Below are 26469 nucleotides of genomic sequence, written 5' to 3'. Positions count from 1 at the left end.
CAGGACTTTAGGACTAGGATTTTGGTCTGACCTCCCCGTAAGAATATGCATATACTTTAATATACCAACCAGGTTGCTTCACTGTTATGTGAGTAATATTGAGCGGGCAAAATACAACCCAAGTCATCACAAGAGGTTCAATGATCATCCCAGCTGTTGCTGCAATTTCCTCCAGACACCATCTGAGGACAAGACAGACCTACCAGTGTGCCATACGTTCAAACCGGCCGGTGGAGGTCACTATTGCGTACCAAGTGTGCATTGTTTTTCTTCCTCCATATGAAAGTCTACTAAACCAACAACACCCCCCCCCCAACACACCCACTATATGCGGGGAGAGGGGCGAGAGAGAGAGAGAGAGAGAGAGAGAGAGAGAGAGAGAGAGAGAGAGAGAGAGAGAGAGAGAGAGAGAGAGAGAGAGAGAGAGAGAGAATAATAAAGAGGGAGAGAGGAGGGTTTACTGGGTGGTTGTAGTAGGGATGCGAAGGTCCATCCGAGACTCATTTCATCCTATGGGTTGGTCATTTATTATTTCATTATCTCCAGGCTGGCTGGGGGTAGGGGGGAGGCGGACACCTACGGCGCAATAACTTGACAGCATCAAGACACTGTTCATTCATTTCTACACCTTGACTCCCAGGGCAGCTCATGCAGAGCTCGGGTACAGACATACGTATGGCGCGAATTGCCGAACTTTGGACCCGTCGCGCCATGGACGCGCTGCGAGCGGACACAGGCGCCCTGGTACCTCATGCAAATACGTACGCTGACGTCGGCGGTCATGTGGGTTGTGCCGTAGATCCTCCTTGTGATCGCGATTCTCCTGCTCTGTCGTCTCTCCCGGCTACCCATTTGTCTAAATATACTACACTTCTTATCATGACCAGCTGATGGTTTACACTCCCACTTGGATATCTACCGTGTCGTCCGAGCATCGTGCCAGACCCCCCGGGCAGGTAGGAACGACCCAACTACTCCTTGACGTATTATTCGAGACGGCGCAAAAACAAGTGTCCTAAGTCAAAGCCACATGTCGTCTAGTTTTTGTCTCATTCGACCAGCTTTGCTGTAACTCGGCGGGGGACCCCGCCATAGCCCCCCGCGCCTCCGTATTAGTGTTTTAACTTGTCTCGCCGTGTGAACTTTGTTTGCCCTGTTGTTGTCTCCACCTGCACCCTGGAACAACGTATGTGCTCGTCAGCTAAGCAAAGTTGTTCATCTGTGTTTCCCACCCCCACCCCCCTGCTAAGTTTTCGCTGCAGTTGACTGTATGCGGTCCGAAGTATTGGGAACGAGACAGTCCATCGTGCTCACTTTCCTCCCAGTGTCGACATAACCAGCAAAACATGGCCGTCCTTTGCCGACATGTTGTTACGTCGATGGCGAGGGAACATTTTTGGAGACCGTTTTGTGGCCCCCTTCTAGCCCGCGTCGCGGCGCGAACGTCTGGACCCGGCTATAAAACCGTCAGACAACGCCGGGTTACACATAGGTCGGTTCTGTGGGGTTTGTGAAAGCGACTTTATGTGCACTGTAACGTGTAGACTTTGATTTCTCGGCTGGTACCGTGGCGACCGTGATGATGTAGGCGTGCTCCTGGTGACGCCTCCTCCCCCTTCGTGACCACGGACGTTTCTGCTGCAGACAGACGGAAACGCACACGGTGCTGGCGACGCCGTACCCAACAGCAGGGTTCACCTCTCTACTGCTGCACCACCACGGCTGCTGTGAACCCAGAGTCTAAACAACACCAATGATAACTTTTTTCAGGAAGCTCTTTATCCATTCTCCCGCAGTGTAACCGCGTCGCACTTTCCCAGACTTTCCAGTGGTCCCCCCCCTCCTCCACCACCCCCGCCACAGGATTTGGGAGAACTGCGGAAAGGGAAAGAGAGAGGAAGAGGGGGTAGCGGGGCATTGAAACATGCCTTTGGGTTTAGAGACGTATAACGAGAATACGGTTATGTTGTCTGTAGTATAAAGCTGCGGTAGGTAGTGGACAGGGGTGATGGACTGTCACAGTTGGATCCATCCACAGTGAACGCAATGTGGTAACTAGCTTGCCTTTTAAGCATGTGAGTCAGTGTGGATACCCAGCAGTTGTCACTTTTGTGGGCTGTCTATTTACATTACTCGGTACATTACACTAGATGCGGCCTGGGAGTGTTGCTCTACTGCCTTGCAGGCTGTTCATCCTCTATTGAATAGCATCATCAAAGCAGTTAAGATGTAACACATCTGTCATACGGTTCCTAAAGTGGTTAGAACATATTCGTATTGAGAGACTCATTTGACTTGCATACCGCCAGAATAATAGGAAGTGGATCATATTAACATTGCACTACATGTTGTATCCTCACTGAGATATAGGAGTAGTCTAAACAATGAAGGACAATGGTTCATGCAATGGATATAAGTTTATGTCCTTTGGTGCGTTGTGGTGCAGGTTTGCAAGTTGCAAGAAAATTTACCCCTTTTGTGAGCATCTTGCAAATTAAGTTAGACTTTCCAATTGTCAAGCTTTTGTTCATCAGAATGCAGTAAAATATGTTATGTTCAATGTTGGTAGACAATGTTCAGTCTTGCCTACAGGTTTGTGTTGACGTTGTCAACATAGCTAGCTCACATATTGCATAGCTAGCTACACAACAAGTTCTATCAATCTTCTTGACATCCACTGCTAATTGCCTTCTAGGATGTAAAGTACGACGCCACAGAGCTGCACATAGACTCATTAATTATAAAAACACGTTTAAGGACTAGGTATTGAGGTTTATCTGGCGATCTGTTAAATTCACCAAACAGTGACTTGAGCTCTTGACAACTATCGCATTCCAAATAAGATATGTTTTAAGGAAATCTATTTATTTGATAACGTGTATCGATACATTGACATTCCTTGTCCATGGTGCTGATTTTTTTGTTTCTGGAGAGCTAGTGATGGCACAACAATAATTCAGTAGAAAACAGTTAACAAGATAAGTAAATGCAGACAGTGTCAGGGACAACAACGTCTGAGTGTACACAATGCGGTAATACACTTAGCCTGTTTAGAGAATAGTGCTGGAAGGCCTTGGAATTCATGAGGTGCGCATTGTATTCTGTGCAGCATGACCCCTTGAATACTTCTACCCCTCCCTCCCTCTTAAGATGGCAAGTTGTGCAAATAATAAGCATGTCTGGATTTTGACGCATGATAGAAACGGTTTGAATTTTCTACTCGTACCAAGTAAAAGGTTTCAAGTATAGGTTTGTACAGTGGAAGTGGTTGAAGATGGAATCTGTAAGTGTATCGTTTGCTAATTTCATTAGGTTCAGTCATTAGGTCCCCGGATGCATTATAGAAGCAATACACATGGAGATGAGATTATCGTTTATTGTTTTTAGCTGTTTTTGAATTTATAATACTTTGTTGAGTGTTGATAGGTAAGAGATGCTTTGGCTCAAAGCCTCAGCTGAACCACTACATTCAAGTGGTATTGCATCCAGATATGACATTGACAATGGTTAGGATGCCACTATCTTCTTGCTCTTTGCTCTCTTATTGTGTGCCTCTCTGTCTAGACAACGTTAGTCTGTACTCTCCCCAAGAGCTACTTGTGGCAGCCTACAGGATTACTTCAGGCTAACCTTTTGAGTCGAAGCAAAATATCACAGATCTGGAGACAAAATAATGATTGATAGTTGTTCCTGTAGGATTTATAAAAGAAATACTCTATGCAAAGCCATGCCTCCTGCTTGTTTCAACAACACAGGCATTTTCAAAGCGTATAGACTGTTTTGCGCAAAAACAAATGACACGAAAGGGTGATTTATACTTCTGCAGGGGGACCGCGGTTTAGGCTTACTCTACAGTGAGTCCCTATGCTTTCGCTGTCTTACTAATTAACGTATACATGGAAAACACAAACCCCCGCGGCTAAACACTGCTCTACTAGGTGTGTGCGCACAGTCTAATATCACAACCGAAGAGTCGGTTGTGTATTTATTTATCCGATGCCGTTTTCATGCCTTTAGTAGCCCTGCTGCGATGACGTCACCTGACGTGGTCGATTTGCGTGGCGCTGGATATTTTCAGACCATCTCCGCCTGCCTCGTTGTTTGGGTGACTAAGACGACACACAATGGCGAGGTCATCCTCCGTGTGCCAGTGTCCTGGTGGAGCCTCCAAGTGGCTCATACCTCGCAGGGCTGCACCATGCATGTATAGTAAATACATACACGATATAGCCCTACTCACTGAAAATCGGATGGGCCAAAACACAGTTGCCTGTTCAGGGACTGCTATAACCTAAGATTTAGACGCGTACAAATGTGTTAACCTCATGAAATATCAAATTCATTGAGCAGGGGACACCTGTAACTTCCATACAGACGTGAGCCATTGTGTGTCCTTGCTTGAACCAAAGCCTACCCTTAACAGTTTTAGGTTGTGTCCGTTTGAAAAACCCATTCTTTATACTTCATAATCATTTGAAGACCTACAAAGAAAATACAAGATCTTAATTGTCCTTTGTAATATTTTGAAACACACAGACATTTAAACATTATTTATTATTGCCATGTATAATAAATGCATTGACATTAATATATTCCCTCCATTTTATGGTTTCGGCGAAGGGAGCAACGGCACAATGGAGAGAAGGCGAGAGAGAGAGAGAGAAATTAAAAACCCTTTGCACCACATCAACCAATCGCAGAGAAGGGATACTCCCTCTTTCTGTCAGCCCTAAACCAATCCTCGGTCACATGAAAGCCTCCCAAAAAAAAAAGAACCACACCCACTGCAGGAAGGCAGGGTGCACAAATTGCGTACCTCCCCGTGTGGCGTAGAGCCCAATTGTACATCCCCACACGCACACACCACCCAAAAGTGCTGTGTGAACCCCCTTCCAATCTGAGGGAGTCAGCCTTGTGAAGGGCAGCTCCCCCACTGATGGAGGAACGTGGCTCATCCAGCCGTACAAGCTTATATCTACAGTAGTGATGTGAAACAATCCCATTTTAACATGAGCTATTACGTTCAGCGGGCTGTTATTTGGATGGTGTGACTTTGGAGGAGGTGGATGTGTTTTTTAATGTGCTCCAGGGAATGCTACCAGCTCACTGGTACAAGCAGGCGGTGCATGTGAGCACGAACCTGGGATTCCCACACGGACCGAGTCGAACTGCCGCTATACTCCCATTAGAAATTAACACAGTTTGTCGTTCAGAAATATGTATTTCTACAAATATATAAATTACTCAAATCAAATGGAATGACATTTGTACATTTTATCACATTTTAAAATACATTGGGACTCATGGGAAGCTTAATAAAGCTAGTGTTTACTGGCTACAATGACAAAAAACGAAAGGTTACAACGTATTTATTGGACTAGAAAATCTAATTCTAATGGCCATTTTAAATATCTAATTTGGCTATCAGAAACTAACTATCACAGGGGAAAATATAAATCCTAAAAAATCGTAATCTATAACCACAAACAAATCAACCCAACTTGACCCCTGCCACTGATAAGAATCTATCAGCGTGAACGCGACTGATTTGATGGCTGATTCCCTGTTACCTTGGTTACATAGACACCAGGTCCCGGAGTAAGTGATTCTCCAATATTCAGAGAATCTGGGATTGGACTGGCGCTTTCTTCCGTCGCTAATATTGAGAGCACCTTTTGATTAAGCGGGTCGCCCCTTAAATGTCTTTTGAGGTTTCATGTATTTGGCATAGCGACCAATGCTTGTGGTTAGACTACTTCTTTCTCTTCCAGGTTGCCTCAAGTGTAAATCGTAAAAAAACATATGACTGAAGAGCTTGCAAAGGATTTATCTTGCAGATCTGCGCAAGAAGGGCCCTGTGACTTGCTTGCTTTAATGTGCCTAAAAGATAACACTGGATACATGCATGAGACAGTTCAATAAGGGTCCTGGCTGCTGTTGGTTGTGTCACTTGGGATCTCTGCAACAAGATAAAGAGGAAAGTACACAAGCCCTGTCCTTTTTAATATTGCTGAATATGTAGGGTTCAGAAGATATGATATCGGGCGCCAGTCCGACGAACCGGTCAACAGTGAGAGCCAGACAGCAGGTAGCAGGCTGGGCGCAGAATTCATCCAACTTTAATGAGGCACTGGAAAGAGCTTGGACACTAGCCTCAGGGCTTGGTCTCCAGACTAGCCCCATATGTGACCAAGCACTTATATTGTAGACTATTCTTCGATATGGAATATTCAATAATATTTAAATTCGTGAGGTAGTTTTCTGTACTTTTATTTTTTATTTTAAACACATGAGGTTGTTTGTTCAAATGTTTAGCGCAACACTTAAATATTCTCTGCTCTTCACTGCTTGTTTGTCTTTAAATATGACTATTCTCTGCTCTTCTTTATTACGTTCTTTAGTATTCTGGCCTTGAATAAAGGGGGGATTATTTTTAAGTTTCAACAAACTTCGGCTTCTTAACCTCAAAACGAATTTAGGAAATACCATGGGGAAATACCATGGGGATCTACATGTCTTAACTGAAACATACTCCAAACTAAAAGCCGAAAATAGTATGTTGAAACAAAATCCCATGTATTTTTTTTTTTTTAACCAAGAGATGGTTAAGTCTAGTTGTAAGGTCAGAAATGGTTGTACATTAAGGTGGGGATCTGTGCAGTTAAATAATTGGATGTAGTAGCCAAGGGTTAGCAATTGTTAGCTGTATGGCCTTTGTCTTTATACCTAAGGATTAAAATGAACACTTTCTTATCATAGAGCTAATAGTTGCATCCTCTCCAAAGTTGAAGGCCAATGTTGGTATCGCTGATACAGCAACCACTGACTTGGTGTTGCCATGGCAACCAAACGTTAGGACTCCTGATAGGAGTCTGTCTCTTACTCTTAAGTCAAGTCATCAAATTGTATTTATTGAAACACAGCATACACAATCAAGACGTAGGAAAGTAAGTTACCATCAGAATGGCACAATATCAAGGTTCCTGTTTCCCATTGTCATGCCGGAAATGTGGCAAAATCGACATGTCATTTTATAAGCGGACAATCAAGTAACGAATTGGAGACCCTAATTTGGCACATTGACATTAGTTTGGTGTTTCATCATATCCTAACTCTGAAGTTGGCGAATTAGTGATATGCTGGGTTGAATGCGGAACTTGCTCCATACAGATCAGCCTAGTTGAGTATTGATTCTGCATTGTTATAAGAACTAGGTAGTACTAAACCACATATGTACGGTCATAAACACAACTAGCTACTCCGTACATTGTCTTGGCTTCCTTGGATCATCAATCGCGCCTCATTATCACAAAAGCCGATGATTCGGGTCCCTCCTCCTCCTCAACCAGTGAACAACCACAGATCTGCGCCGTGTCACTCAAAGCTTGGGATCCCCTGATCTAACCCGTCCCCCGTCTGTCTCCGTCCGTCTCTCCTGTCCGTGCAGAGTGTCCTGTGTAATGAAGGTGCATGAAGCCCTCCATCGCCGGAGCTGACCCTGGCAGCCAGTGCAGCCTCCCCCCGCCGCCGTCGCCGCCAGCCCTCGGCACTCCACCAGCCCTCGGCCCCCTCGCACGAGTCCCCGTTCCCTCCTCCATGTAGAGTAGGCCTTCTCACTGCAGCTCGGGTCTGCAATAGGTCTGGTCTGGTCTGCGGAGGACCGATCGCCCGCTCGCTCCTTCCTCCACGGCGTTGCGTTGACCCAGTCTCCTCTGCATTGTTTGCCTAAAAATAGCACCCCAACCTGGGCTTCTCAAACCTTGCGTTTCCCCACATCCCCGCCCTCCCCTTGTCTTCTGCACTGTTCAGGCCCAGTGCCAGGCCTGTGTCCCTGTGGCCCGTCTTTTAACGTGACGGCACAGAGCGTCGGCTTGCTCCGCAGACTTTGTCCCCCTCCGTCTCTGGCCCGAGCACAAAACCAACTGTCCACCTGGATCTTGAACAGGGTCAAGGTTAGCCATGGCAAGCCGACGGAAAGCGTCCGTCCCCTGCATGATCCGACCGGACCGGACCCTGGTGGAGATGGACGACGAGGATGAGGACTCGCACGACATGGAGGTATGTGGACCGGCCCGCCGCAGAAAGAGATCGGTCACCCCTGCCCGAATGATGAGAGCCCTCTTTTAGGCGCCGATGCAAAGTAAGATAACAATGTTCTAAACCCTTCTAACCTTTCACGATAAAATCATCGTTTTGCCTACTGGTCTTGTGTATTTTAAGGGTATGCCTGCAGTATTTGGCCTTCATGTGTACTGTGCACATATCATAATTCAAATAGGCGCTATAAATAAACACTGTAAAACAAACATTGTGCACAACTTTCCTGTTTAAAGTTTAAAAAAAAAGCCGATCTGGGAGCGTACTATTAAGGTCACACCTTGAGATCCATTCTTTTTAATATGGCAGACGATTCCAGAGAAGCCTTTCCGGGGCGCCGACGTGACGGCGGACAACGCGCCGAAGCAGCCCCCGTCAGAGCCTCCGGACCAAGCCGGTCATTCCCCGGCGCCTCCCGACCAATCACAGGCCTCGGCCACCCCCAGGCCGCGGCCGCAGCCGCAGCAGGGCGGCTACGAGTGCAAGTACTGCCCCTTCTCCACGCAGAACCTCAACGCGTTCAAGGAGCACGTGGACGCCAGCCACCCCAACGTCATCCTCAACCCGCTGTACCTGTGCGCCGTGTGCAACTTCAACACCAAGAAGTTCGACTCGCTGACGGAGCACAACGAGAAGTGCCACCCGGGCGAGGTCAACTTCAAGTTCCGACGCGTCAAGCTCAACAACCAGACCGTCCTCGAGCAGACCATCGAGGGCTGCGGCGCCGCCGCCAACAACAGCGACGCCAACGCAGCCGTGCACAACACGTCCTACCCGGCCGCCGCCGCCGCCGCCGCCTTCAGGAACGGGCAGGAGCAGGGCGGCCTGGGCAAGGCCAGCGCGGGCGTCAAGTTCGCCAAGCCCAAAGTCATGTCCTCCTCGGATATTAAAAGAACAGAGTTTCACCTGGGGCACCTGACCTCTGAACTGAGGAAGCCCATCAACGCGGTGAACGTCAACGGCACGGTGCTCATCCCCGAGGCCAGCCTCCTGAAGGGGGACAGTCCGTCACACATCATGCCTTCACTGCAGCGGCCTCCCAACTTCTCCCAGGTAAGGACTGCCCTCTCCTCAAGCCAGCCTCCTGGAAGTGTCATTTATGCCCCCTGTGTCTCCACAATCCACACACTGTGTGTGTGTGTGTGTGTGTGTGTGTGTGTGTGTGTGTGTGTGTGTGTGTGTGTGTGTGTGTGTGTGTGTGTGTGTGTGTGTGTGTGTGTGTGTGTGTGTGTGTGTGTGTGTATGAGACTGCCGTGCATGTTATTATGTTAAAAGTCTCTCTGTGGAAGTCATCCCCCCATTGAAGAACTGACTCCACCGCTGAGAGTAACATGTTTCAGGGGGCCGAGCTGGGATGTCAATGATTATTAACAATCAGCATGCTGTCAAAATGCTCTCCGGGATTTCATCGTAACATGATGGAGGAGAACCATTTCCAGGCCTTTTGCAGCAGTAATGGGCCGCGAAAACTGGATGTAATAGGGAAATGGAGACCATGAAATATTACACTCATTATATAAGTATAACTTTCTAAATGGTATGATGTGTTATTTAATGAAACATGGCAGGCAGGTTTCTGGGGTTCCTCTCTTAAGTGAGAACACAAGCACTGACTATTGTGTAATTAATTTATCTTTTTTAATATATGTTTTATAAACAAAAGGTCCAAATGAATGGCATTGTTAGATATACTATTAAATTCACTGTTGTATTCAAGAAAAATAGGACAATTTATGTTCCCTATGCTGTGTAGACCATTGTTTAATTCATAGTATAATTCTCTTGCTTATCTATTAGAAACATATTTCCTTCGTGGAAATATGCTTCTAATTTTGTGCGACTTTCAGTCGAAGAACATTCTGGCAATGTACAGTTTTATTAAAGCTCTTATCAATAGCTCATATTTTCCATGACCTGAACATGGAAGATATCACAACTTGAGGACAATTTTAAACAAAGTGAATGAATGATTTCCCAAGGTTAAAGGTGACGTATTATAATATACCACTAGGTGTGATTAGCCGTTACGAGCCGTTTTGAAAATCGGCCTCTTCTGACATCACAAGTGGGCGTGTTGTCCACCTAGATGTATGACGGATAGATGAGCAACGTTTGCTACAGCCCACTGGGTCGGCTGGTAGACTGAACCATCCAGCACACATCTAGGTGGACACGCCCACTTGTGATGTCAGAAGAGGCGGATCAAAACGGCTTGTTACGGCTAATCACACTCACACCTGGCGGTATAATTTGTCACCTTTTTTAAACCAAGTGAACGAACGATCTCCCAAGGTGAATCCCACCCGCCCCCATCACAGTAAAACAACCACAGAAAGCGACCCATGATCCCCGTGTGTGTGTGGTTCCAGGTGCCGAAGATCGCGGTGCCCCTCAACACCACCAAGTACAACCCCTCGCTGGACGGGAACCTGACGCTCATGTCGTCGTTCAACAAGTTCCCCTACCCCACGCAGGCGGAGCTTTCCTGGCTCACCGCCGCCTCCAAGCACCCCGAGGAGCAGATCAAGGTGTGGTTCACCACCCAGAGGCTCAAGCAGGGCATCAGCTGGTCCCCCGAGGAGGTATGTACCACGTAGACGGTAAACGGACGTGCATTTACAATGCGTAACGTTTCCCATGCATTCGACCCAATTTGTGGCACAGTGCCACAGAATCAACAGCGAGCGCCACAAATTGATTCCGCTTCTTTCTTGCGATTTTTTGTAATTATAAATATCGTTCCGTTCATTCATCTCCTCATAGCACTCTTTCTCTCTTGACACTGTCGTTCACACACGCATACATACGCACACGAACACGCACACACACACACACAGAGGCAAGCGCGCATTCATGCCAGTGGTGCGCGGGTACTCTTACAGCTGCTTCGCCCGCTCCTCCTCTCAACGCGCCTATCAAAGGAAAACCCGAAGCAGCGGTATTTTTGGCACCGAGAAGACGGTCGGCGACCGTTTTACCAAAGTTTGGAATGTTGTACCGTGCTGAAAAACACCTTGCCAAAATGATTGTTGACTCGATGCGATTAATATGAAACATGGCCGTCAGAACCCAGCCCCCGTCAGGACTACTCGTCTCCCCCCGTCCCGTCCCCCCGTCAAGACTTCTGCACAGGGGGCGGGTATGTGCCTGAAACCCCGGGGCTGAATAAGGGTCCCACTCCGCCTCACGCATCACACATTGTTCTCCGTCTGGGGGAGACGCTGAACTGGGTGGTCACGCCCACTTGTGATGTCACCACAGGGTTTTGGAATGGCTCATCAACGTCACGCCTGGTGGTGAACGAGGGGACCTTTACATGGCACTTATGAATCATCGACAAATGTATACGACTGTTTTGTTGATTAGTTAATCATTAACTAAAGGCTCACGAATAACATATGACTGAATGTGATTTTAATCGAAATGGTGTACATTGTTTGGGGTAATGACGTTAAAATAACTAACCCCCCCCCCCCCCCCCCCACCCCCACCACACCAACACCAACCAAAGGTGGAGGAGGCCAGGAAGAAGATGTTCAATGGCACCATCACCTCGGCCCCAGCGCAGACCTTCACGGTGTTGGCCTCGTCGCGGCCCTCCCCCGCCCACCCCATCTCCATCACCAGCTCCTCCTCCTCCTCCTCCTCGGTGAAGGTCAGCAGCCAGCTGGGGGCCTCCCTCCAGTCCCTGCCCTGCCACCTCCTGGGCACCACCAGTCTGGTGCTGACGCCCGTGGCCAACGGCTCCACCGTCTCCTGCGCCCCCCTGGCGCTCACCCTGACCAACCAGGTGCGCCCGCTCAGCGCCTCTTACGATTGGTTATCATTTTTCAATGTCTTATTGTTGCTTCTCTATTATGACTTTTGTGTGTCCTTGAGTGCCTTCAAATACAATTTTATTATTATTATCACACTCACTGTTTTTTTTTTTTTTTATTAGATAAGCATTGTCACTTGAGACTTTTATGAGGGAACTGTTAATTAAGTTTGACTGGACTTGTTCTGTATTTTTTATGTATATTTTCTTTCATCTTTTGTCTTTATTTTTTTCATATTCAAGTCGTGTATCTCTCTTTAAAGGGGACCTATTATGCTTTTTCGACTTTTATGACCTATTAACGTTGTTATAATGATTGATAGTCATGTTTAACCATACTAAAGTGTCAAATAATGACGTACATGCATTTCGACGTATTCCCTGCCGACAGTCTGGGGTGGCTGTGCAGAGCGCTAAACACTCGGGACAACGTTTGCGATTTACTTGTTCACATTTCCGGGAAATCATCTACGTAGAGGCACTCCTGCTGCGCCACAATATGCCTGGGCAAATCTGCCCGCGCGCACGCGCGCGCTTCAAGGAAGGTAACCAATCACAACGGAGTTGGGTTGGCAGGAGGGGTGCGAGCGGGCGGAGAAGGACGAAACCGAGCGTTGACAGAGAATGCTGAAAGCGCCCAGATGAGAGGAAGAGTTTCCCGAAAATCGACATCGTTTTTTGTGCTGTGATTCGTGTCCGGTTGCGCTATAGGAGTCGTTAATAAGAAATGAAGACCAGAAAAGTAGCATAATAGGTCCTCTTTAACTTCTACTACCGCCCTGTGCGCTCTACGCCTGAATCTCCCCTGTAGGATTGACGGAGCAGCGTCTCGTCTCGTCTCTCCCCGTCTCCCACAGGTGGTGCAGTCCCTCAAGCGGCCCCTGTCCTCCCCCATGATCGCCACCGGCATCAAGCGGCCGTCCATCATCCAAACCATCCAGGCGCCGCTGGCCCCCACCAAGGTGGCCGCCACCAAGCTGCTCAGCTTCACCCTGGACCCACACAAGACGGCCAAGCAGCTGTCGTTGCTCCGGCACAGCTACACCCAGTGCCCGTTCCCCGAGGAGGACGAGGTGAGGGATCACAGTCCATGTGTAAAAAAAAAAAAAAAAAAAGGACATTTAATTTCAGGGCGTTTAGCCGACGCTTTTATCCAAGCTTGTTTGTCATAAGAGTGTGAAACAATAGATTGCTGTCGTTACAATAAGGATGTTCCTAGAACCGAGTACAAAGCACTGACAATCGCTAGGTTTACCCATTCCCCGTATACAACAAAGACAGCTCGGATAAGATGCTTCATAACTAAGCACTATAACTAAATACGACATACATTAAGTGCTAGGACTGTCGTGCTCTTGTTGAAAGTAGTTCGAAACGGGTCGCTTTTAACTCACTTTATTTGTTAAATTATTTTGGTATGGTAAATATGAAGCAAAAGGGAGGGAATTGTATCTAACACTTGTAGAGAGAAATACTGAGAGCTACTTCGAGCCCCGGGCTTAGGCCCGAGGCTCTCTGCGGGGCGCCTATGAGTCTCTGACCTCCTCTGGCCCCGGGTGCTGCAAATTGACCAAGTAGGCGTGGCCTATGTGAAGTGGGCGTGGCCTATGTGATGTCTTAGCTGCGGCTTCTGCGTTTGTCTTAAAGATGCTGCCTTCTGTGGCTGGGGTAGATATTACAGCTTTTATGTTTGATCCTGCTTCCTATTTGCTATGTGGGGGCAGCTTATGTGCTTAAAATACGTAACAGGACGCACAACAGACACACCGGACAACACTGCGAGCGGCCATTTTGGATTCTGACTCGAAGCCTCTGATTGTGTCGCCAGATCTACAGGCTAATAGAGACTACCGGCTTGTCCAGAGGGGAGATCAAGAAGTGGTTCAGTGACCAGCGGCTTCTCAACATCAAAGGTAGCGTACACACACCACGCTGTGCACGTTGTGGGGCTCGGGTCATCGTCCGTGGAGTAACTAGATCCTCTCTGTGTTCTTACCACCGCTGAAATGGTCATTGTGCATTTCGGTTTACTCTATACAACTGTCAGCTGTCAACTGATCGTTTGAGCCCCCACAATCATTAGAGGTATTTCAGCCCGCTTGGCAGGACATAAGATCATTTGACTAAAGCTGGTGTCATGTGCTGTGTCTGCTTTTGTTTACACCAGCCTGCACACAGAAAATGAATGGCAACCAAATATTCATCGCTATTGAGGAGGAGGTGTGGCATCGCACTGAGGAGTGATGCCACACATGCCTATTTATATCCACGCTGTTATTGGGTCTCACTGCTGAATCCGATGAGCGATTTAAAAAAAAACGTGAACGCGTGACAGCGAGTGTTTACCACTAGTGTTTGTGGTCCCTCGGTGAAAACGAAACTAAAACTAGGATCGATTTGGCCGCTACAGCACGACCACGACACCAGAGACGGCCATCGCTACGTCCGGATCAGCTCCGGTCCCCTTCCCATGTTAACCTCTCTCTCTCTCTCTCTCTCTCTCTCTCTCTCTCTCTCTCTCTCTCTCTCTCTCTCTCTCTCTCTCTCTCTCTCTCTCTCTCTCTCTCTCTCTCTCTCTCTCTCTCTCTCTCTCTCTCTCTCTCTCTCTCTCTCTCTCTCTCTCTCTCTCTCTCTCTCTCTCTCTCTCTCTCTCTCTCTCTCTCTCTCTCTCTCTCTCTCTCTCTCAGGGGCCCCCCCTCCCCCGTTGCTGGTGAAGGCGGAGCACCCGGCGCCCCCCAGGGAGGTGTTGGTGGCGCGGGCCGTGCCCAGCCACTTCCCCCTGCTGGAGAGGGTGAAGGGGAAGTCCTCGGAGCAGCTGACCGCCCTGGAGGAGAGCTTCCAGAGGAGCAGCCGGCCCACGGAGGAGGAGCTAGGTGAGGGCCTGGGGGGGGGGGGCGACTGTGGCCGTGGTGTCAAGTGGCCACTGGGCCCAGCTACCACTAATGGCCCCCTTTTTTCTCGGCTCATGATAGGCTTCTGATCTTTGTAAGCCCCAAAAACAAAAAATCGGATTGTCTTGGGCCTACCTACGCCGATCGGTGGGCCTATCATGAGCCAGTATTGAAGGCCCCCGCTCATGATGGGCCCCTGGTCGTCGTAGGCCCTGGGGCTTCAGCCCAGGTAAGCCCGTGCGTTAAGGCGGCCCTGGGGGTGTGGTTACACGGTACACACACACACACACACCCAGGGCACCGCGCCGGCTGAGGAACGCATGCAGTCGGCCCAATGTTGGTTCATATGAGGAGTGGTTGAAGTGTTTGTTACACTACGACGGTAGTATCGTTATTTTGGATCGGTAGGAAGAACTGTAAACATGTATGTGTGTGTATACTGTGTATGTTTAAGGATGCATATTTCAGCTTCTGGATAGATAAAGAAATAGGCTTCCCGCCGAAAAAACATTGATTTTGTTTAGCCTAAGTTGCAATACATATTCTATCATTTAATTTGCATTGATTTAAAGAAGATGCGATGAAAAGAAGATGGTTTCAGAAATTAATTTAGAATATCCCGGGAAATTAAAGAAGGTGTCCTTGCGAATCTTAATCAAATGATTGGCAGGTCCCGCAAGTGGTAGAGTCAAGTGAACACACACGCGCGCACACACACACACACACACACACACACACACACACACACACACACACACACACACACACACACACACACACACACACACACACACACACACACACACACACACACACACACACACACCGACACACACACACCGACACACACACACCGACACACACACACCGACACACACACACACACACACACACACACACACACACACACACCTCTCTCTCTCTCTCTGACCGAGGCCCGCTCTCCCTGCAGACCAGCTGTCCCGGGACACCAAGCTGTCCCAGACGGAGGTGGACTGCTGGTTCTCGGAGCGCCGGGCGCTTCGGGACAACATGGAGAAGGCCCTGCTCAACCTGGGGGCCGTCCCTCGGGGGGGCCCCCTGGTGGAGAAGAAGAAGAAGGAGGAGGAGGAGGAGGGGGGCGGCGGCGGCGTGGGGCCAAAGGTCAACGGGGCGTCCGGTGCCCCTGAGCCCCCGCTCCCAGTCCTCTGCTCCTCCTCCTCTTCCTCCTCCTCTCCGCCGCCCGTGCTCGTGGCGTCCACGCCGCTCCCCCCGCCGCTGCTGTCCGTGTCTTCGGCGTCGCCGCCGGTCCTCGCCGTGTCTTCGGCGTCCCCCTCTTCCTCTTCCTCCCCGCGCCCGCCCCTCCTCTCGGCCTCCACCAGCCCGGGCCCCGTCCCCGGCCCGGGCCCCGTCCCCGGCCCGGGCGCCGTCACCGGCCGCTGCCTCACGCTGCTCAGAGAGGTACCGGTGTAACGACGTGTATTACCCTTGTCGATGTTGTTGTTGTTGTTGTTGTCATTCCTGTAAGTCCGATGGACTTACAGGAATGCTTTTGGTTTTGAAATCCCCGCCGACTGTCGCTGAAAGGCCAGTTTATTTTTTTAGAGCCCTTTTAAAACAACAACAGTTGACCAAAGTGGTGTCCATATCAAACTATCTAGTTATAAACACTCCAACAACATAACAACTATTTAAAGCACAAAAGGACACAGAAAACAATACAACTTATATGGAATTAAATGCAAGAGAAAATAAAATAGTTTTTAGGAGGGATTTGACAAATGGGCACTGAAGGGGCTAACCTAACTTGAAGAGGGAGTTTGTTCCACCGTGCCGGGTTTAGCAAATCCAAAACCATAAAGTACACACCAAAGTGACGCAACACCCTCACCGACCCCCTCCTCACACCCCATCCCACCGTAAACCCCTCCAGGTGTTCAGCCGGACCCAGTGGCCGTCCCCCGAGGAGTACAGCCAGCTGGAGGCGCAGACCGGCCTGGGCCGCACGGACATCGTGCGCTGGTTCAAGGACCACCGCGCGCTGCTGAAGAGCGGCCAGAGCCTGGAGTGGATGGAGGGCCCCCCCCCCCCGCAGCAGCAGCAGCAGAAGAGGGCCGCCCCGGAGCCGCTGCAGAGAGCCGTCCCGGAGCACAACGGCGGCGGCGGCGCTGAGCAGCCCCCGCAGGCCGACGCCGTCCACCAGGAGGCCAGGGTCGTCAAAGGTAGGGGGTGGATAACGGGGACCCGGGGGGTTGACTCACTGTCCTGTGGTGGAGGGGGAGGTTAACGAGGGGGAGGTTAACGAGGCGTCGGCGACGGCGGGTTTGAGTCGTAGGCCGGGTCCGCAGGGAGACGTGGGTGTGGCACCCCCAAAAGACAAGTCTTTGACGTTGGAGCTGAACCCTAATAGTAAAACATGAAACGATTGAAATATTAGTAGCATTTGACTTTACATGGGTTTTTAGATGGTATTTGCTATAAGTTTAGATTAAAGCACCGCAATGTCTGTTTGTTTTTCTTGTTTGTTTTTTTTGTCAGCGCATTCTATTTGTGTATTGCTGTCTAGACGTCGAGAGAATTTCAACAAATATGACACAACGTGTTTCGAAAAACCTACAGTCTGCCCTTGCTTTGAGGCACGCGGTGTGAAATTGTAAACACCCGTCTCCTCTCCTCTCCTCTTTTCCTCCCCTCTCCTCTTTTCCTCCCCTCTCCTCTCTTCCCCCCTCCTCTCGTCTCCTCGTCTCTCCTCTCCTCTCCTCTCCTCTCCTCTTGTTTCGTCTCGTCTCCTCTCCTCTTCTCTCCTCTCCTCTCCTTTTCCTTTTCCTCTCCTCTTCTCTTTTCCTCTCCTCCCCCCTCTCCCCTCCTCCCCTCTCCTCCCTTCTTCCCTCCCCTCCTCTCCTCTCCTCTCGTCCCCTTCCCTCTCCTCTCCTCCTCTCTCCTCTCCTCTCCTCTCCTCTCCTCTCCTCTCCTCTCCTCCAGCTCTGGGGGCCTCAGAAGGCCCCGCTGAGGTCCAGGCCGGGTCGGGGGCCAACAAGCTGTCGGGGCCCGAGCTGGTCCAGTGGTTCACCGACAGGCTGGGCCACAGCGTGAGCGACCTGAGCCGGAGCCGGGCGGACCCCGCCGAGACCAGCATCAACCCCACCGACAAAGAGAGGTGAGGGGTAACAACACACACGGACGCTGTGTACCGTAGAGTTGTTGGAATGCAACCCTTCAGAAAACGATTTGGTAAAAACGTTATCACAACCAAACCATTTGTATCGGTCCGTATTACCATGCACCATGAGCATCTGAAATGTATTTACCACGGAAAAATGTACAAGAAATGTTGGAGTCCGTATTCGTTCAGGATAGAAAATTCTTGTCTTGACTACAGTGTGACAACATTAAAGGGTAAAGAAAAAAAATGATATATATATATATAATTTATGAATCGGTCATCACAGTCTATACAATGCTTATAAAGATGTGTTTCAATCCAATAGTTCCAATTTCCACATTTGACCGGTAAAAGAACAAAAGCCTACAAAAACCAAAGTGGACGTTTTATCCTCGCGTGCTTGGTTGCTGCTGCACGCTCCGTGTCCGGGCCGGTCCAATGCATTGTAACGGCCGGGCCTACCTCTCACGTGGCTCTGCGTGTCCGCGTCCCCGACAGGTGGGTGAAGGTGATGGTGGCGGTGGGGGAGGAGAGCGACAGCCAAGTGGACAGACCCAAGCTGGCGGCTGACACGGAGATACTGCCCCTGGAGCAGCCCGCGAGGGTCACTGGCTGAACGGTGGGTAGGGGCCACGAGCCTGGGTCCTTGGAACCGCGTAGGAACCATTCGCAGGGCGTTCAGACCACGTCGGGGAACGCCATGCCCCGCTTTAGTGTCCAGTCTTGAGTTTGCGATTCGACAGAAAACACAGAATCAATGTTTGTCTTAGAATCCATCTCCATCTCCATGTCAGGACTCTGACTTGGTATGATTTGATTTGGCCTGTCAAATAATGAAAACGGGTTTGATGTGGTTTGTCGCAAGTCTTGTTTTTTATGACGTATTTTCTGCTTTGTTTTTTCAGGGGGGAGATGATTGGCTGCCGGGGCTCGGAGCATACTAGGCAACTCTGGAAGGAATACATTTTTTGCCTTATTGCCAGTGATGGAAGTCAAGAATCACCCATGGGTATCTACGGAAGTTCCTCGTGCCCCGCCCGAGACAGAAGATGGAGTGCCAAAGCTGGACTTGATGCATTGCTCTTACTATTATCACTACTACTATTACTACCACTACAATTTTTTTAAACCCTTGTACATATTTTCTGTATTGCAAAAAAAAAAAAAGGCTTTGTATAGTTTTGCTGTGAGGGAAGATTTTGTTACGTTTTTTCTTTTCTTTTTTAAGAAGTATCTTTGAACAGTGCCCCCAGAACAAGGAATGTGTTTTTCAGAAGTCTCATAGAGTACCACCTTGTTAATTGATAAAACATTGAAATGCAGGTGTCGTATCAACAGTGGTAATAGATTGCACTTAAGTCTCCATGGTATTAACTGGTTGTTTCCATGGTATCAACAGTTTTTTACCCTAACAGGCCATCCAATCACCTGAGAGCTTTAGTTGTTACAGATGGTCGTCACCCCGTGGTCCAAAGTCTTCTTCATAATTTGACTTGTGTATTAAATAGCAGAAAAACAAAGGTTTGACCAGGCCAGAGTATTAACAAAAAAAACTACGCACTCTTGGTAGGCAAATGGAAGTAAAACGGTAGACTTTTTTGCAGTCAAATGAATGAATGTGCACATGTGAACAATAGTTTTTGTATTCATATAGTTACCTTTACAATCAGCTGTGTGCTTTGTTGCAACAGGCTTTAGACGATATATCTTTTTATTTCAACTATAGACATGATGCATTGTAAAAAGAGTAAGACATTTCTGTATTATCTCGCACCATGCTGCCTTTTGTTTTTTTCTGTTGGATATTTCTTGTTTAAATGTTGCCATCTACTGTCCAACGCTTACAGGGATGACAAATGTATAATAATCTCCAACTGCATTTTTTTTTTTTTTTTGTATGGCTTGGGTAAAAATGAGCATTTCAAGCCTTTTGGATTTCCATATGTTCCTGAATCATATAAAAAAAAAAAAAAGATTTGGTGCAGTAACAATTGCAGATTTTCTCTCAGTAGGACTGACCTTAATGTCACGTCATTACTTCATACATACAATAATATACTTCGCAAAGCATTTCAGGAATTTCCAAAGAAAAGAAAGAGCCCTGGATTCATGATTGACTTCGAGCCTGCTGATGCTCTGGTTGTATGGCTGTCGATGCTGGCTGAATGTCCATTGCTGCTACTTCAGTGTAATGTACAAACAAGTATCTGGGATACTGTTTTTCCTTCGCATTTGGCTACTGTGGAATACCGCTTGCTTTATTTGTTTTCTACAAGTCCACAGGAGGTCAATAAATACACAACCAATTGTAAAAACTAGTATTGTCTGAATTTTGCACAAGGTCGCAAAAATGTATTTGATTACTTGGGTTCAGTCGACACAAAGCAAATCACAGGACAGCCTTGGGGCTAGTACAGTTGGCCTGTTGCAAAAACATAACATTTGATCATTTATTAGGTTAAAATTTGGTTGTTTGCCTTCAAATATCTGCTTTTTATGCCCTTGATCGCCTTAAACATAATTGTCCTTCTGATGCTGGGCTGACAAGTTCCTAAAAGGACAAGTCTCAGTAACATTAGTTGATTGACCTAAGCACAAAATGTGTTGGGATATTGCACTAAGGAGGGTTGCATATGGTTAATGGAAAGCCTTCAGGCACAATGACCACGGGTAAATCATCCCAATATGTTCATCTTTTTAGTAGTGTCAGTGAAACTCATTCCACTCTGGCTGCCATATTGTTTATTAAATGTATTCCTCATGTTCAATTTCTAAGTGGAATAAAAAAAAGTTGATAATGCTGTGGTGATTAGAGGTTAAAGATCAAACTTTATATTTAAGATTCAATCAATTTCTTTGTTTCTCCATTTTCTAACAAGACTGATTTTACTACAACTACGCTTCATTAGGACTACTGTTTAACGCAAAATACAAGTTAAAACAATTATCCCCACGACTGAGGTTTAAGGGGAGAGTTTTGCTTTTTTATGAATGGTGATTTTCAGACAATAGTGGCACGGTAACCATGCTGGGTTAATTACCTGTTGCTGTAGGTAATAGTCAAGCTTTCATTTGAATAATTTGTACGATATGCAATAGCCAACCGTCTGCTATAATGGAGGGAAAGGCTCTGGAAGATGTTCTGTTCTGGTAGACCGCCCCAGCCTCGGTACGTACACGACTTTGTACGTTTTGTGTCATTTTTTGGAGGCATTATATTGGGACCACTTTCAACAATCTTTGTTTCTTTTCTCAATCTTACCTACCTCAGCTTTAATTGTTAAGACTTTCAGATGATCAAAAACGATTTGGCAATTGAAACCATTCGTTAATAAAGAAAACTAGACATGGATATATTTACAAACCAAAAATCTTTTTTTATTTTTCTTCCTTCTCAGCTGAAAATTGCAACAAATTCGTTGTGACAGACTTATACAGTGACCAGGCACACAAGGCCTGAAACCAATATTCTTTTAAAAAAATCAGCCTGTTGTCTTCAAGCTGGGTGACACGCTCGTTCCACAGCGTATGACCTCCACAACATGTCTTATTAAATGTCCCCGGATATGGCATCAGAAGGAGGGACAGATGGAACCGGACAGAAGATGCGAGCGGAGTACAGTGAGACTGGCTGCACACAGGCAACCAACTCTTTTAACCAGTGGCTGAAACATGGACCGGTTCACAACTTGGCATGACATGAGCGACACAAGCAACGAGGAAGAGCGAAGAAGAAGGGGATGGAAAACATGAGTGACTGAAAAAATGTTTTACAAAAAAATATGAATTTCCTTTTTGCCCAATACGGTATCTGCATAGCACTTGACAAATCCTAAGTTGGTAGAAGGTGGCACTCCTACTGTGTTTAGAGCAACCCTCGAGAGATTCCTTCGGGTAACAGTGTGTGCGGTTTCTCCGTTAAAATAATTGCCTCCTCAAAATAACTTCCTGCCTTCTCCTCCATTTAAGACTTCTGGACTTGTAGTGGTCAAGTTTGCACTTATTTATAACTCCAAATCGACCGCAATCCGTCATTTCCTCCCGAACATTTTAGATTCTAATCATCGTCGTAAAGCGTTTTTTCTCTTCTCCTTCCGCAGGCAAGAAGCAAGCAAAGAAGCAAACACCTTAACGTTGAAGTGCACACACACACACACACACACACACACACACACACACACACACACACACACACACACACACACACACACACACACACACACACACACACACACACACACACACACACACACACACACACACAGCCGTCAGTGGCAGAAACCTGAGTCGGGGCAACAAACCACTCCTTACCCCACCCCAACACCCATTTTGGTTTGTTTTTCCTTCAATCATCTCCCAGACGATTGCCCTGCCCCCAGTTGTGATTACGGCCAAACAGACCCCCCCCCGCTCCCCCGGCGGCGGGCTCCTGGGGGGCCGCTCTCCTGGGGGGCGGGGCTCCGAAGCCAGACACCCCGCCTCTTCTTGCGGGCAAGAGCCGCTTTCTGAGAGAGGGGAAGACGATGGAGAAATCATGAGAGGAACGGCACAGAGAATTATCTTTTGGTTTGATTGAGTTTTTCTATCATAAAGTCATTGTCATCATTAATATTATAAGCGTTCTATTCTCCCTATGCGTAGATATTTCTCTATTGGTTAAGTGATAGACACAAAAAGCATTTTTTCCCTACATGTTACGTAGCATGGCAACGACCCTAAAACTAGATTGTTTGGTACATCTTTGGGGAACTGCCTAGTCTAGTCCCACCACACAGTTTGCATCCCAGGCTGCGATACTCTTAACACCGGGTTACATTGTTTTTGAATGACATGGATTCATGAGTGCCCGCCCACATACATAACAACAATAACAACAACAACAACAACAACAACAACAACAAACATTGGCTTACAGGAACTCTGGCGTGGAAAGGAAGGCGCGTCCCCCCAGGTCCATGGGGTACTTGAACATGAGGAAGAAGTAGAGGTGGCCCACCAGGTTCCCTATCAACTCATTCACCATCCTAGAGAGGGATACATCATGGACCATGAGGGATTCAACATCACAAAGAAAGATAGAACTCACTACGGCAGAATTTAAGGTACATAACGCCATTTCACTTGCATTTCTTCAAGTAATAAACGATAAAATGACGGGAATATCAGTTATTATCCCCTATTCCTCTCTTATCCCTATTGAAACATCCTAGACATGAATCTATTTCGGTAAGTATTGTCTGGTCAATAGCAGATTCCATAGGAGAGAAACTGTGATGCAAGGTCGCCATAACTCAAAAGGTTGGATCCACAATTATCCGAATCCAAAAAGTGTAGCGACACTTTTGGATTCTGATAAACCTCACTACCGCACACACCAGCTCCCAACCATATACGGTTGGCCAACGCTGCTTCAGAAACCAATTTATCTGACAACAGCAACCCTCAATGCGTATGGCCCACTCGCCCGATGTTGGGGCTTGAGAGGGCACTGTGGAAGCACCAATAATAGACTTTGACGTTTACAGTCTTTCATGGAAACATTCCACTGACCTGCATACCGCTATTTGCATGCAATATTAACTCAAAGGGTTATCAACATTTAGAGAAGGGTAGAGAATATCTTACGAGCCCTGGATGACCCAGTTGAAGCCCAGGATGACCCACGGTAAATAAGAAGCCTTTTGGAGAGAAACAAATAAAGCATGCAATAAAAATGAAAAACGATGGGGAATAACATTTCAATCAAGGTACTATTGCATAGTTCATCAACAAATAAATTGGTTTACTCAAAAAATTGTTGAGACATAACACTAAACACGTGAACCCTGGAGTGTGGCAGTACCTTAAATCGCGTCCCAAACCAGAAGGAGACCACTGTGTCTCTGTTTAGTTGGGCCCAGACATACAGCACCGACATGATCAAGGGGATCATTAGCAACTACAGAGAAAATGAGACAGAATATTGTTGATTAAAAGTGGAGTGGTGATAAATGCATCAACTGCAGAGCAGGGGCCAAGCCATCCATGAATAAGTCCTTTGGAATAAAACATTTTTACATTTACATTTACATTTAGGGCATTTAGCAGACGCTTTTATCCAAAGCGACCTACAATAAGTACATTTGTCATAAGAAGTGCATCAATATATCGCTGTCGGTACAGAGAGGATGTTCATAGAACCAAGTGCAAGTACAACAATCGCTAGGCTAACCAATTCCCCGTGTCACAGCAATGATAGCAGCTACTGCAGTTGCTACACAGTTAAGTACTATAATACAATACAACACAACACAATACAGTGTACAATGGTGGCCAGAAGGGGGAGGGTGGCTATACAGAGTCGAGGTGGACTTTTACAGTAGAAGCAGTAGATAGAAAACCTTTAGGGCTGGACAATAAAGTTATGACCACGCAGCAAATCTAAATGAAAGGAGGAGTTTTACCTGCATGTCCATGAGGAGCCCGGTGATCTACAAGCATGTTGTTAAGGTAAACCACATTTTAAGCATAAAAATAAACATTATGAAATCATCGCAGAGGACCGGAATATTGGTGCTTTAACACCATAGAGGATTCCGGTCTCCCAAAAAAAAGCCTTGTTTGGGTAGATGTTTATAGTTTCACAAGCGGTCCGTGAACCCGGTTCCTCTGAATCACTTTTAACGATGTGACCAAAGGGATCCATTTGTTAAGGATAGCAAACCATGCTGCTGTAATGGTGTATTACATTATAGTGTGTATATATGTGTGTTATTGATCGCTAAAGGGAGAGACACCTGAGGGACATTCCTGAATGGCAATGGGGATAAGAAGAGTTAAAGTTGAGTATTTCAATAGGTAGCACATAGTGCAGGTGCACTGTCTGCCTGTGATATTTTCAATGTTTTTCGTTATTTTAAAAAGGATACAACGATGCAAAGCCAGTTGAAGAGGAGCATGAACAGATAATCCGCTGGTTTGCCATCAAATGTTCCTGAAAAGAAAAAAAACAGAAAAAGCAGGTTAGCACCAGACAAGTATAATTAGAAATGAATATAAAAAGGATTGCTTAAGGCCTACCTGATTCTAGCCTGCTCGAGTACTGATAGAGAAAGTAGAGATTGACCGGGTACAAAAGCCCAGATCCTGGAGTCACTGGGAAATATAGAGTTGCCGTAAGAGGCCTCCAAATCTGTGGGGTGAGATGCATTATTAGCTTATAAACCAAAACAGTAATTCATTATCAAGTAGGCCTTCCTTATGAATATTGTGAACCATATCTCTTCTAATTGAATGGAAATTACATCTTTAAATGTCTTTTTTTCACAGTCAAGCCGTTTTGATTAATGTTGAGACGCCGATGACTTGATATTGAACATAACGTGTGATTGTCAATAAATATGATATGGTCCAGATGAAAAATTATAAAAAGGACAGGTGTCCTAAACGTCAAGCTACAAAGTTTGTTTAGGATTTATATAAAGATGAAGTGTGTGATGACAAACATCTCCGTAGAAACAAATGGATACCTAAATATAATATTGACTGTGACCATGGATGATCTTAAGAGATAAATATATATATACTGGAGACTCCGGAAGTTTTACCCATCCTGGGTCGCCGTGCTCATCGCTGATTGGCTGTTCATCTCCCAAGGCCTGCGAGCCGTGCTAGGGTAGCCTCTAGCCTAGTATTCCTCAAATAGCTACCGTTAGAAAAGAACAATCACAGAAACACAGGACTTGAGCACCAAAACTTACTTGAAAATTACCGAAGAATTTAGCCGGCCACAGGATCAGGTTCATAGGATCAATAAATCCCAGTCTACTGACCAAGGGAACAGCAATCGAACCAGCGAACCAATACTTGGTTAGAAGGGGGATGCTTTTGAACCAGTCCCCGATGTCCGACATATTTCCATATGATCAGAGCCAAGAAGCTCTATAACGGACGTTTAAACAAAATATATACTGAATTATAAAAGGAGATAATCCTTATTTTCGAAACAGGGTTATATCACGTCAAGTGCTGCTCGGTCGCTAAGTTTACATGACGTGGCTAAACACAAGGCTACCTTGTTTTCGTCCGCGTCAAGTTGCAAAACGAAACACCACCTACTTCCGGTTGCGTCTTAAACAATAAAAGTGTCTTGCGATCCTATTAGATATTTACTTTTACAAAGAATTTTTGACCTGATGATAAGTTTTCCTAGAAATACATAACACAGATGGGAAATGTAATATCTGTGTCTTTGCTTTTAATACAAGTGTAAGAAATTAATCACGAATTGAATATCTAAACACATTACACACCTGCTTTAAAAAATGTGCTCTTCTAAAAGGCGTTTAGTTTGAAGAAATTGTAACTTATCATTTTGTTGTAATTTGAATTGTTATTTCTGGTCAGGTGAGTTATTATGTTTCATGCATCCACATGGTACAGATGCAGCTCCATGTTTGAGCTCCACGGTCACAACCAGTTGTAATCATTCTCTCAATGTCTTCATACACACTGGTCAACATTAATACGGTTTCATTTAAACA

At 46.7% G+C, this 26469-nt stretch overlaps 2 protein-coding genes across 10 annotated transcripts; one reads left to right on the top strand and one right to left on the bottom strand.

The window, feature by feature from the left end:
- Positions 1-460: 460 nt before the first annotated feature.
- Positions 461-20748, top strand: zhx2a (zinc fingers and homeoboxes 2a). 4 transcript variants are annotated; one of them, XM_060066137.1, is made up of 13 exons: positions 466-956; positions 7946-8058; positions 8407-9150; positions 10467-10679; positions 11609-11887; positions 12772-12987; positions 13743-13827; positions 14602-14787; positions 15758-16245; positions 16718-17006; positions 17767-17941; positions 18446-18566; positions 18853-20748. In XM_060066137.1, exons 2-12 carry the CDS (start codon positions 7960-7962, stop codon positions 18561-18563), a joined length of 2892 nt encoding a protein of 963 aa, XP_059922120.1. In that variant the 5' UTR covers positions 466-956; positions 7946-7959; the 3' UTR covers positions 18564-18566; positions 18853-20748. The 4 variants fall into 4 exon arrangements, with proteins under 4 accessions (XP_059922121.1, XP_059922120.1, XP_059922119.1 ...); XM_060066136.1 differs by having other exon boundaries at positions 7810-8058; XM_060066135.1 differs by having other exon boundaries at positions 7448-8058.
- Positions 20749-21299: 551 nt separating this feature from the next.
- Positions 21300-26040, bottom strand: derl1 (derlin 1). 6 transcript variants are annotated; one of them, XM_060066134.1, is made up of 9 exons: positions 25687-26040; positions 25007-25118; positions 24856-24920; positions 24391-24417; positions 23790-23885; positions 23573-23625; positions 22861-22971; positions 22147-22452; positions 21300-22074 (listed from the first exon to the last, which is right to left on the bottom strand). In XM_060066134.1, the coding sequence occupies exons 1-8, from the start codon at positions 25837-25839 to the stop codon at positions 22293-22295; spliced, it is 777 nt and encodes a 258-aa protein (XP_059922117.1). In that variant the 5' UTR covers positions 25840-26040; the 3' UTR covers positions 21300-22074; positions 22147-22292. The 6 variants fall into 6 exon arrangements, with proteins under 6 accessions (XP_059922117.1, XP_059922116.1, XP_059922114.1 ...); XM_060066133.1 differs by having other exon boundaries at positions 22155-22452; XM_060066131.1 differs by having other exon boundaries at positions 22159-22452.
- Between the last annotated feature and the right edge of the window lie 429 nt (positions 26041-26469).

This window comes from Gadus macrocephalus, chromosome 11 (assembly GCF_031168955.1).
Source record: "Gadus macrocephalus chromosome 11, ASM3116895v1".
Lineage (NCBI taxonomy): Eukaryota > Metazoa > Chordata > Actinopteri > Gadiformes > Gadidae > Gadus > Gadus macrocephalus.
This window is presented reverse-complemented; position numbering and strand designations above follow the sequence as displayed.